Source organism: Pelophylax lessonae (assembly GCF_965119305.1).
Source record: "Pelophylax lessonae genome assembly, chromosome: 3".
NCBI classification, from domain to species: Eukaryota; Metazoa; Chordata; class Amphibia; order Anura; family Ranidae; genus Pelophylax; species Pelophylax lessonae.
Genome location: NC_138770.1, coordinates 396,943,679 through 396,957,402, shown reverse-complemented (window position 1 = coordinate 396,957,402; position 13,724 = coordinate 396,943,679). Strand labels below are relative to the sequence as shown.

At 43.9% G+C, this 13,724-nt stretch overlaps 1 protein-coding gene across 1 annotated transcript; it reads left to right on the top strand.

The window, feature by feature from the left end:
• The first annotated feature begins 5,206 nt into the window (after positions 1 to 5,206).
• On the top strand, positions 5,207 to 7,670 carry GPR6 (G protein-coupled receptor 6). Its single transcript, XM_082251486.1, has 2 exons — positions 5,207 to 5,529; positions 6,276 to 7,670. The coding sequence occupies exon 2, from the start codon at positions 6,295 to 6,297 to the stop codon at positions 7,276 to 7,278; it is 984 nt and encodes a 327-aa protein (XP_082107612.1). The 5' UTR covers positions 5,207 to 5,529; positions 6,276 to 6,294; the 3' UTR covers positions 7,279 to 7,670.
• The last annotated feature ends 6,054 nt before the right edge of the window (positions 7,671 to 13,724 follow it).

Below are 13,724 nucleotides of genomic sequence, written 5' to 3'. Positions count from 1 at the left end.
TCTCCAAAAGTGTAATTTCCAGCTTCGGCGAAGAACCCTGCACTAAAGTTACAAGTCTGATTTTAGGCATCCTTTGCAAAAAAAAGAATAAAACATTTTGGTGAGATACTCTTTAAGGAATGTAGACACTGCAACTTTTCTTATCAGAACACAGAAAGTGCATCAGCTGATTTAAATTAATTAGTCCCTTCCATTTAGAAAACAATATCGGAAAGACATATTGAAACAAACAGCTATTCCTTCAGAGCAGAAACACGTGTGAATCTGCACCAAAGTTTGTTCAAATCTCTGCAATGTACATTGATCACCCAGAAGGGAATGTTGTTTTCTCAGTGGAGTTACTCCTTAATATTATTAAACAGGGAAGTTCCACAGGGCTCTATGGAGTTTTCTCTTTTGTGCAGTGGACATCTACAGGAGCACCTGGATGGAACCTTGGAAATGTTAGAGTTGAAACCTCACAAAAATGTACTTAAACCCATTGCTCAGATGCAGAATAGGATTGTGGCGGAGCTTATAACTGCCCTTCTAAAATAGGAATAGTTTGCATTGTTGCAACAGTCTTTTGGTGCCCACTGTAGAGAGTATATTTCTGGCAAAATGACAGGGCCCCAATGAGGTATCCTCCATGAGTGCAATGGCTGCAGTGCACATAGGCCTTAAAGGGGGAAGGGGTCCACTGTGACCTCACACATTGCACAACATGGTGAACGCTGTTTGGTGTCTTCTCTGTAGTTGTGACTGTCACTTGCTGCATCAGCAAAGATTCCCTCCAGCGTTTGTTGGCAAGGAGATCATGATCGATGCCCTTTGCGGCCAGAAACGCGTAATCGGGCTGCACTTTTGATGTTTTACACTGTTTTGCAATAGGGTGTTCCATAAAGTTCCATGATGCAGTGCTCGCCTAATTTACAAGATATAGACTTCTGGGGAAGTAGACCTTACGTTCCTGTTAACTCTTCTTGTGTTATATATAACAACCTTGTGTAACCCTCTCCTGGCCCTTGATCTTGGCATCACTTACACCTTAACGCTGCATATCCTACTCCTGGCCCCTGATCCCTGCATCTCCTACTCCTGACCCCTAAAGTTTGCATCACTTACTCCTGACCCCTGAACTCTGCATCATTTACTACTGCCTCCCACACCCTATGCCATATACTATTGACCCCTGAACTCTACATCACTTACTACTGATCCCTGAACTCTGTATCACTTACTCCTGACCCCTGAACTCTGCATCATTTACTACTGCCTCCCAAACCCTATGTCATTTACTACTGACCCCTGAACTCTACATCACTTACTACTGATCCCTGAACTCTGTATCACTTACTCCTGACCCCTGAACTCTGCATAATTTACTATTGCCTCCCAAACCCTATGTCATTTACTACTGACCCCTGAACTCTACATCACTTACTACTGATCCCTGAACTCTGTCTCAATTACTCCTGACCCCTGAACTCTGCATCATTTACTACTGACGCCAAACTCTATGTTATTTACTACCGATCATTGAACTCTGCATCACTCCTGACCGCTGAATTTTGCATCACTTACTACTGACTTCTGAACTCTTGTGTCAGTCTTTTTATCTCACAGGAGGGCCCAACCTATGATCTTTCACACAGATCCACTGTTTTCAGAAAACACCCCTGCAGGGATATCAATGATGTCAAATAACAATACAAACCTGGAAAGAGAAAACCCCTCAAAATATACCAAAGTAACCTAATACATCTCTGGAAGATTGGAAGGCTCTCTCAGATGTAAGCATCTCTAAAGTTTTACCAGCAAAAGGTATACTCAAGCTTAGACTCTAAGAAACTCTGTCTGCTACTTAGGTTCAGAAGGTGAGAGAGTTCTTGCAGAGAAATCAAAAGGTGTTCACAGAATTACTCTGGCTGCGGATAATAAAAATGAACTGCAAGACTTTGCAGAACTTTTGTTTGATGCGTCAGCAATGTATTAAGCTGATTTAAACTGAAAGTGCAGTTGGGTTTTAGGGGTTTGCATGATTATGACCACAGTTCACTTACACTGTAATGTGACATTACATATATGCCTGTAATCACCAAAGAATTCACAAAAAAGTAGATATAAACCCAACCATTAAAAAGTCATATAAGTGTTGTCTCGCTCTGCCCATGTCTCCAACTAGCTTCTGCCTGCGAACCACCCTGTCATATGCCTTCTCACGGGAAAAACCCCCCAAAAAACTCCTATGCCGTTCATGACTCCCAACCGTCCCGGATTTGGTGGAATTTGTTCTGAGATTTAAGCTAAATCATGTGTTCTTATGACTTTGGGCACACGGAGCCCAGTGCCATAACAAGTTCTGGCACTTGGCTCCACTAATTAAGCTGGCAGGGGCACACAAGCTCAGGCACCTACGCTGCCTTCCCTGATTCTCTTGTGGGGTGCCTTGTGTTTTAGATGTTGTGATTACATATATTGCAATATATCACATTTTTGTTTTTGTGTTTAATACTACTTTACTTTGTGTCTTTTATATAAACCAGCTTTGTTGAAGATAAACACAACCTTGACTGCAAGTAGACAACTATTTCCTTAGCAACCCGGGCATTCATTAGTATGGCTATAAGATATTATCCTTTTGTTGATATTGACTCTGAAAGGCAACTGAGTAGATGAATTCCATACATTGGTACTGTGTCTAGTTGTGCTAATGGGTTCATGCAATGATAAGGTCTCCGAACAGGTGTTTCAGGCCTCACAGTTTCATTAAAACGTAGGTGTCACAATGCCTTGACAACATTTAAAACATTTTCACCTGCTGGCATTTAAAGCGGTATTAACCGCCCCCCCCCCCCCCCCACCGCCTCCAAAAAAAAAAAAAAAATGTAATATAATGCAGCGTATCAACCCTTAGATGTAGTGGCTGCATTCGTTTTCTCCTTTTAGTGTTTTTTTTCTTTATTTTCACCAGGTGATTAGGCCAGTAACACACTTCCCGTCATAGGGTCTCTCCACTCTGGATGGAGGCCCCTTTGGACAGCAGCATTGTCAGTCTGGGGAGAGGGAATTGTTAGCTGAACTAGAAGATTTAAATGGACATGTTTAGTGAACTAAAGTGGATCTAAACCTTCCTATCCCTTACAGACAAGGAAGCTGCCATCTTAGTCTCTGTTTGATCTACAGTTGCACATGTGATCAGTTATGATACTAGCCATTTGATGGCTTGACAGTTCATTTGAAAGCAATAAAACTGCTGTGACAGTATTCACAGAATGCCTTTCATTTAATTGTTTTGGGAAACCATTAAATCACTGGGCTTAGTTCTGCTTTAAAGTGGTAATAAAGTCCTAGTTGTAAACAACAAAACTTAACCACTTGCCTACTGGGCACTTTTACCCCCTTCCTACCCGTCAGTTTTCAGCTTCCAGCGCTGTCATACTTTGAATGAAAATTGCGCGGTCATGCTACACTGTTCCTATATGAAATTTTTATCATTACCATTACCGTTATCAGACCGAAACTTTGCACTAATGGGCACTAATAAGGCAGCACTGAAGGGCACTGATGAGAAGGCAATGATGAGGCTGCACTGAAAGGCGGTACTGCTGGGCACTGATAGATAGCACTAATGGGCACTTATAGGTGGCACTGAGTGGCACTGATAGGTTGCACTAAAGGCAGCACTGATGAGCACTTATAGGCGGCACTGATGGGCACTAGTAGGCAGCACTGATGGGCACTTATAGGCAGCACTGGTAGGTGAAACTGACGAGGAGGCACTGATGTGTACTGATTGGCAGCACTGATGGGCACTGATTGGCAGCACTGGCAGGCACTGATTGGCAGCATTGGTGGGAACAGTTTTGCTGCATTGGTTGGCACTGTTGCAAACTGCACAGTGCCCTGATTATCAGTGTAGATGTCCCTTTTACACAAGCCAGTTATCAGTTCTCCTCTCCTAAGTGGATCTGATCCTTTCTGCTAAAGACAGACAGATGGGGATCCATTCCCTATCCATCTGGTGAATCAGATCAGATGACAGGTGGTCCGTTTCCACGGGGGGCTGTGTCTGCTCTGCGTCAGTGGAGCGGACATGGACCTGTCATCCACCTGCTCAGCAGGGATCAGTAGAGAGATCCCCTGCTGGGCAGGCAGATCCGCTGGTGGAGTCTGCCCTGGGTAAAAAGGGGCCCTAAATGATTTGCCTCTTACCTTTGACTGCTACTTTTGCTGGGCAGCTTGGCCTGTTAAAGGAAGTTGAAAATTAACAGACTTTGGCTGGATCACAAGAGGAAAATAAAGGATGCAACATGTAGGTGGCAAGAGCTTAAAGGAGAAGTACAGCCTAAGCTCAATTGGCTGTACTTTTCCTGTGGATCACAGAAGTGCCCTGTGGATCACAGAAGTGCAGTCCATTCTGCACTCCTGTGACCCGTTTTCAGCAAGGTCACAGAGACAGTCCAGGCTGGGGCAAGATTGTGACAATATGGTCGGGAACCACCCACAACCCTGGACCGTCACCTGAGCCAGCTGCTCCCGCCCCCCTTTTCAGCCCAATGCCCCAGTGAGTGTGAAGGGGGGTGAGAGCAGACAGTGGACTATCTGCTCACAGAGCACTGAGAACCCAGCAATCAGCAGTGTTTGATTGTTCAGTTCTCAGTGTCAGAGCCAGCAGGGGCAGATGCAGCATTCGATCAATACTGCATCCACCTAGGTAAGTAGGTAGGTATGAAAAAATAAAATAAAAAATAAACTTCTCTTATAAGAAGTGCCCACACTACCCTCTCCCAAATCTGATAATGCTGCTGGCCAAATGTGTTTCTATTGCTCCTCCAACCAGAGTGGAGACACCATATTGGCCAGATAATGCAGTAAAAATAAAGGGAAAAAATCCTTAAAAAAGAATCAAATGTTGTCACTATATCTAAGAATTGGTGAGCAGCAGTATATTACATTTTTGCTTTTTGGTTTATGACTAATTTAGCATTTGCTACACTGATCATCAAGCAAATTCTACAGAGGCGCCCTGGGAATTTTGGTATGCAAGAGCATAAGCTATGTAGTGACATAATTTACAGTATATAATTATAATGCCATTCTAATATGTGCCAGGTGATGTAGAATCAGATGATATTATTATCTTTTCTGGATGGAAGACGCCAGTGAAGGCTTGGTCTGCATCAGCTCGTCTAAACTCTTTGCCCGTTTGCTTTCCAATGGACGTCAAAGGTTTGTCATCCTCTGGTCCCATGCAGCGCTTCACTAGCAACATCCACACTTTAGAGATGCCATGTGAGCAGCAGAAGCACGTTTTCTCCAGCCCCAACATCCCTCCTCTCCCCACCTACCTTCTAAAGCCAGCCCACCCTCCCCCTGTCCCCAGCTTGTACAGTACTGTGCATCCTACATCCTCCTCTGCACACCTGCCACAACACCAGTCCTTGCAGCAGCAGGTCAGTGGACAGAGCCAGTGCTGATCCCATTCATGTGCTCCAGCCATCCTCACTACAGTCCATCTAGGAGATGTCCTGCTGAGTCTTGCTAAAGGTAAGGGTTATTATCATCTCTTTTATACAGCATGCTTCTAGAATCGATAAGATAGAAGAAGATAACTATTGTATTGTTAATGCTAACAAGTTACTATTAAATTACTCTGTTTCATTGTGAATAGTGTCATTTAGTAGTGACATGATATATAATTGTGGTTCCAGTGTGTTCAGGAGTAGTAAATGATGGGCAATTTGCATGTGAACCGGTGATAGGTGTCAGCACCCTGGACAGCTACAGCCGGCAGCGGTGGGGCTGTCATCAGCCCCCTGGGTACGTTCAGCACCCTGGACAGCTCCAGCCGACAGCAGTGGAGCTGTCATCAGCCCCCCGAGTACGTTCAGCACCCTGGACAGCTCCAGCCGACAGCGGTAGAGCTGTCATCATCCCCCGGGTACGTTCAGCACCATAGACAGCTCCATCCGGCAGCAGTAGAGCTGTCATCATCCCCCGGGTATGTTCAGCACCATAGACAGCTCCATCCGGCAGCAGTAGAGCTGTCATCATCCCCCGGGTATGTTCAGCACCATAGACAGCTCCATCCGGCAGCAGTAGAGCTGTCATCAGCCCCCGGGTACGTTCAGCACCATAGACAGCACCATCCGGCAGCAGTAGAGCTGTCATCAGCCCCCCATGTAAGTTCAGCACCGTGGACAGCTCCAGTCGGAAGTCCGCAGCGCTGATCAGTAGAAGTCACCTTGCTGTGCACATGAATTGTTCTCATGCTTGCTTGTGTTTCATTGTAGGCACCAATACGCTGGAGAGATGAATGAAAGCCTTAATGACAACGACACCGGCTTCTCTCTTCCCTGGATCCGCAGCAGCGATGCCAACGCTTCCCTGGAGTTGTCCGCGTTCTTCTCCATCTTCACCATCAACCCCTGGGATATTATGCTGTGCATCTCTGGGACCATCATCGCCTGTGAGAATGCTATCGTGGTGGCCATCATCTTTTACACCCCGACGCTGAGAACCCCGATGTTTGTGCTGATCGGAAGCCTCGCTACTGCAGACCTTCTGGCCGGCTTTGGCTTGATCCTTAATTTTGTGTTTCAGTATGTCATCCAGTCTGAGACTATTAGCCTTATCACCGTGGGGTTCCTGGTGGCCTCCTTCACTGCCTCTGTCAGCAGCTTGTTGGCCATCACGGTTGACCGGTACCTGTCCCTCTACAACGCATTGACTTACTCATCAGAGAAGACCATCCTCTGGATACATCTCATGCTTGTGGTCACCTGGGGGGTCTCAGCATGTTTAGGACTTCTTCCAGTGCTGGGCTGGAACTGCCTAGATGACATCTCTTCTTGCAGCGTTGTCAGACCTCTGACCAAAAGTAACGTGGCTCTGTTGTCCACCTCCTTCTTTTTCATATTTATTTTGATGCTGCACCTCTACATAAAAATCTGCAAAATTGTGTGCAGGCATGCTCACCAAATAGCACTGCAGCAACATTTCTTAGCAGCATCTCACTATGTAGCTACCAAAAAGGGGGTCTCTACCTTGGCCATTATTCTTGGGACATTTGGGGCCAGTTGGTTGCCTTTTGCTATTTACTGTGTGGTGGGAGACCAAGACTATCCCTCTGTGTACACATACGCCACACTCCTACCTGCCACTTACAACTCTATGATCAATCCAATCATCTACGCCTACAGAAACCATGAAATACAAAGATCCATGTGGGTCCTCTTCTGTGGCTGCTTTCAATCCAAAGTGTCCTTTCGATCTAGATCGCCCAGTGATGTTTAATAGTGACATTTCTACCGAGAGCACTGCACAAGTGACAATCTAGTTAATGAATAATGCCTGCTATGAACTTCTAGGTTTGTGTTGTGTACTTGTCGAGAAGAGACTTTGAAAGTAACATTAGCACTTTATATGCGGAAATGGCCGATTTGTTTGAGTCTGCAGAGTTGTGTTCGCTCGGAACAATGTGGATGTCTCAAGCACAACTTGTGCGAAGGGAATACGTCCTACGATCGCTTCGATATCGCACTTTATTTCAGCTGCTGTACTGCCAAAACAGTGTTGCATTTTTAGGGCTGAATGAGATGGAGAATGCACCGTGTGAATGTGTGTATGTGTGTGTAATACCTGTTTATGTGATAAAATATTTTGCCACAAATGCTAAAACTTTTGTACCCAACGAAATAAAAGTCGTTGAAATGTAGCTATTTCTCTTTGGGGGTTTTATTCAATAGAACTTGTAAAGATTAATATACTGTGATTATTGCACAAAGGGTCACTGTATACTGTTAATGTGGATCTCAAAACTTTTTTCACCTTGGTCAGAGTAGGGAACGGTTAGACACTCTACTAGGTTTTTATTTATAGTCTGTGTCCCAGTGGAAAGATTAGCCCGGACATCATGTCTCTTGAATCTTATAGTTCATAGCTCAAAAAGGTGCATGAGGATTTTTGGGTCAGAGTTGGGTGTTTTTGGTCCCTAAAAACTTCAATGGAAGCACATAAAATTACCTGAAATTCATGTTTTTCCATGCAATTTCTTGCCTCCCATTCTCCTAGTAAGTAGCTATCCATTGGCTAAAGCAAAAACATTCAAGCCTGAAAATGGGCATAAAAAACACTTAAAGTGGCTCAAGCTCAGATGCAAACCTTATGACCATAAAAGGTGTGTTCCCTTTAGGAGATTTACCCCTATGTTCTAAAGACGATTACGAAATGACAATGGTCACCAGACAGGGAGAATCTCCCTTAATAAGGATTCAGGAAAAAAAACCTGCTTGGGCTCTGAGTTTTTTCCCTACTCAAGCCAGAACCAGAAAATAAAGTTGTAGCTAGAGATACACTTTATTTTCACTTCAGTCTTAACAAAAAAAAGTCAGCAGCTACAAATATTGTAGCTGCTGACTTTTAAAAAAACGAACATTTACCTGTCCAAGAATCCAGCGCCATCCACATCCGGGCTGGTTCTTCACCAGTTTTCGGAATCCCCAGAGCCGGCATGTTTATTAGGGAAACCCACTGTGGCTTTTTACGGCTTCCACAGTGGTGCTGCGCTTAGTGGATGGTTCCACAGCCTCCTGGGACCTGTGACGTGTCCCAGAGGTTTGCGGGTGGGGGAGAACTTCCGCTCCGATCACCTAGGTGGTCACAGCGGAAGTGGGAGTGGGTACCTGCTAAAACTAGATACCTGCTCCCCCCCCCCCAATCAAAAAAAAAAAAAAACCTCCAAAAGTGGGAGAGAAGGGGGGGGGGGGGGAACTTGGTGTTAAAATTGAACTTCCCTTTGAAGGTAAAGTTCCGTTTGAATTTGCACAAGTAGGGAACTGATGCTACTGGTTTATTGAAGTAGGTGACTGCTGTGTTTTTTTTATTGTCTAAGGACATAAAATGACACAGACGCAGGCACTCTTTTCCTAGGAGAGTTTATTTCAAAGCAATTACTTTTCCTTTGCCCTTTTAGCAGACACTCCTTATTAACATGCACAATATACATCATATCATTAAACAGCCCTCCGCCTGGAGCTTTAGCAGGTTTAGCACACTCCAGAGATGCTGCCAGGGTTTATTGTGGTGATCCCTATGATTGGGCTTTACGTCAGAGCAGTTGCAGCAAAGTATGCTTTCATTTTCTAACTGAGCAGTGATCTGCATGGATACCTGAGCTGAATACCATTAACGCCCACTCTACAGCCAGGAGACATAGTCACTCTGTCACCCTCACTGTGCTGCTCCTGGCCATCAAAGACATGTACACCTAGGACAGGTTGTTTTCACATGCCTGACACAGGCAAAAGTATTCAGTGTGCTTACTGATAGTCTAGTCTCACAAATGAGATAATAAAGCTTGTTACTATATTGTGCTATAAATGGCCCTTGCAGATGGTCAAAGGTGCTTAGTAGTACTAGTCTAGCCTCACAAACAAGATAATAAAGCCTGTTTCTATTGTGTGTTTTATTTTTGTACTCCGTTTAGTAATAAGAAATTATACAGACACTACTGTATATTTACTTATTAAAATGAATGCAATTTAATGGTAAATGCAACTCACAGGTTTGTAGACACAGGTTTTTTTTCTCCAGTTTTAGATAATAATCTACAAAAATGTTACACATCTTTTTCTTGTAAAGGAAACCTTTCCTGTTGCTGACTTACTCTGAAAATGCTAGTTGCCTGGCTTTCAGGCCTTGATACATTCTCGTAGATCTAATCCTAGTAACATAACTCTCATATAAAATTTTAACATCATTTGTTCTTAATCTTAAATCTGCAGCTTATGTTGAAATAATACTTGGTGACCCCCAGGTCTTTTTTCACATTTCCTGTTAATGGGTGTCCTACATGTGTAGAAGATATGTCTGTGTTAAAATCAAATATATATATATATATATATATATATATATATACACACACACACATACACACACACACACACACTATATTGTCAAAAGTAATGAGATACCTGCCTTTATTCGCACATGAACTTTAATGGCATCCCAGTCTTAGTCCGTAGGGTTCAATATTGAGTTGGCCCACTCTTTGTAGCTATAACAGCTTCAACTCTTCTGGGAAGGCTGTCCACAAGGTTTAGGAGTGTGTCTATGGGAATGTTTGACCATTCTTCCAGAAGCACATTTGTGAGGTCAGGCACTGATGTTGGATGAGAAGGCCTGGTTCGAAGTCTCTGCTCTAATTCATCCCAAAGGTGTTCTATCGGGTTGAGTTTAGGACTCTGTGCAGGGCAGTCAAGTTCCTCCACCCCAAACTTGCTCAGCTATGCCTTTATGGACCTTGCTTTGCGCACTGATCCAAATCATTTGGTGGAGATAATGGTGTGGGGTTGTTTTTCAGGGGTTGGGCTTGGCCCCTTAGTTCCAGTGAAAGGAACTCTTAAGGTGTCAGCATGCCAAGACATTTTGGACAATTTCATGCTCCCAGCTTTGTGAGAACAGTTTGGGAATGGCCACTTCCTGTTCCAACACAACTGCGTACCAGTGCACAAAGCAAGGTCCATAAAGACATAGATGAGCGAGTTTGGGGTGGAGGAACTTGATTGGCCTGCACAGAGTCCTGACCTCAACCCAATAGAACACCTTTAGGATGAATTAGAGTGGACAATCCGAGCCAGGCCTTCTCGTCCAAGATCAGGGCCTGACCTCACAAATATACTTCTGGAAGAAGGGTCAAACATTTTCATAGACACACTTCTAAAACTTTTTGACAGCCTTCCCAGAAGAGTTGAAGCTATTATAGCTGCAAAGGGTGGGCCAACTCAATATTGAACCCTACGGACTAAGACTGGGATGGCATTAAAGTTCATGTACGTGTAAAGGCAGGTGTCCCAATACTTTTGACAATATAGTGTATATATATATATATATATATATATATATATATATAAAACATTGAGTTCTAAAGGGTATGTGACCATATGATAATACTGAAGTTTCTGCATACCACTATACACCCTTAGGTCTCTTTTATACAGGAGACTGGGAGGACACAGTGCTGAATTTAGACCTTGGGGGGCCCTGGGCATTTCAGGTCCGGGGGGCCCCCTAAGCATAGAAATTAAAGGATAAGTTAACTTTAAAAAAAAAAATAAATAAACAAATGCACATTTATTTTTGCAGGTAAAGGAGATTGCAGAGCATTGCATTTTCTATCAGCAGATCATAGATGCAATGCCAGGCTCCTGCAGACTCTTATGCCCCGTACACACGTGCAGATCGTCGGCCGAACGATCGGCCGTCTTTTGTCCCCGGGCTGTCGGTGTCTGTTGAAAAGTGCAAAAGACTGCACAAGAATTTTGTCCGCCAACTACAGCCGACTGCAGAAGTGATGTCATGTAATGGTTAACTTTCCCTGTGTTTTTTCTTTTCTGAGCATGCCCAGTCTTGCAAATCTGCTGTCTGTCGGCCGAATTCTGTATTGACTGGCGAACAATCGGCCGCTCTGGTGTCCGCATACAAAAATTTTAATGCTTGCACGACAGATTCTTTTTGGCCGAAAGTGCACTGTCGGCTGTCGGAAGCATCATACTAACAAGCCGAAAATCGGCCGATCGGTCGTCGGCCGAATCTTTTCGGCCGACAATCTGCACGTGTGTACGGGGCATAAGTATAGCTATCCTGCAGACAGTTACTGTAGAGAAGGAAGAATCAATGAACCACGAGAGCACTCACCGGCACCCTCACAGTTCATTAAGAAGAAAGTACACATAAACAGAAAAGAGAGGGTGCACCAGCCTAGCGCATTATTCTCAGTAGGCTTTTATTAATAAATAGTTAAAAAGTTTCTACTCACAAAATCAGGCTCTGAGAAAGAGGTACCGCCTCGAAACGCGTTAGACGATTTCCTGGACTTAGACAGTGGACTCCAACATTATGGACATTGTCAGTCGGATTTTAATATGCTGATTTACATCACTTGTTTGTGAGTAGATACTTTTAAACTATTTATTAATAAAAGCCTACTGAGGATAATGCGCTAGGCTGGTGCGCCCTCTCTTCTTTGTTTATGTTTACAGTGTTAAGTTGACCGCCCCGGTCATAGAGGGCAGCAAGGTTTAGCCATTTGGGGATGCCAAATGAAAGTCCTGTGACAGAGGGTGTTTGAGAACCAGGTTCTGAGCGCAGGAGCAAGGTGCCAAGCATCACATATTTTTCTTTGGGACATTAAGAAGAAAGAGCTGCCTGCAACAATGGCAGATGGGACCTGTAGTTCATTCATTCACAGAGCTCGGCAAATGAACAACGCACCTTTGTGGGTGGAGCCCTGCATGGCCACACTGTTTTCAAATTGGGCCAGTGGATGCCAGGAGAGGATCCTCCGAAATTTGAACAAAGCATATCCCTCTATAGGGTGTACTTTTCTCAGTCCAGAGCACTATGGAGTTGATATACTAAAATTTAGTATTTAGTTTAGAGTGCAAAATCTGGTGCAGCTTTGCCTATTAATCAACTGGCTCCCAGGTTTTTTTTTTTTTTTTGGTCAATGCCTAATTGAACAAGCTAAAGTTAGAAGCTGTTTGGCTACTATACATGTCTGCACCAGGTTTTTGAACTCATTTTAGTAAATCAAACCCCATGTGTCATTTCTGTCTGCTGCTTTGTTCCCCTGGTATTAGCATGGATCACTTCTTACAAGTTTTCCTGACACCAAGATATAAAAAGGTGACAGGAGAGGGAGCTCCAGCTGATTGACAGCCTCAGCTCTGTTCCTATGTGCGGTGTGAATGGGGAGTTTGTCCCTTCACTCCAATCAGAACTCAGAGCTCTCCTCACTGAGCTCTGCAGTGTGTAAATTCAGCTCTCTGCCCCCTGCATTCTGACAGCTCAGACAAGCTTTATAAATTCTGCACTTTGAACAAATGTAGAGAAAATGCAGAAAAAACAGGTACAACTTATGTAGGAAGATATGTTTCATTTTTGTGTATCACCTGAGGCTAATCACTTCACTAGGTATATGTAAGGGTTTACAACCACTCACTCACTCGCTTTACTATAATTTGCCAAACTGTATCATCTTGAGGATACTGCTCTTGACAGCCATTAGGCACAGAGCACTTAGTCTTTCATGGGTCACCGTGGTTCTCAGATCATTCTTTATCAGTGACAATTTGCTGAACAATCTTTCTGCCGAACAACTAGTGACCATCATGCTCAAATATATTCTAAGAGCTACGTTATCACCTGGAAAGGTGTCAGCAAGCCCATCATCATGTAATTAAACTGCCTATTGGAATGGAGTGAGACATGACCGGAGAATGGCAAAAGGCTGCAAACTGGAACATTTCCTCAAAAAACACACTACTGAAGTCTCAAGGGAAAAAATAATTTTAATTGTGTATAAATTAATACTGGGGTTCCTTCTGGCAGGGGGGCTGGGGCAATTTCCCCTTATGCCCCCTTATAAATCCCGCACAACAGGGGGGGGGCAGTTGAGTTGCCATTTTACTACACCTTGATCGCCCACCTAAAGCCTACAGTACAGCCGGTGGGGACGGTTTACATGCCATGGCCGCAATCCTTGGCATCACAGGCTTGGCAAATCAGCAAATTTAACTTTTCACTGGATTGATGGACCTAGCATTACATATTTGTAAAAAGACGTACTACAGGGGTATTCAGTTCACATACAGTATATTCTGATACAAGTTGAAGCTGGCCATCTGTATTAAGTATTCCCCCCCGGCTAATCCCCACTGTACTCTGTAAAATAGCAAATT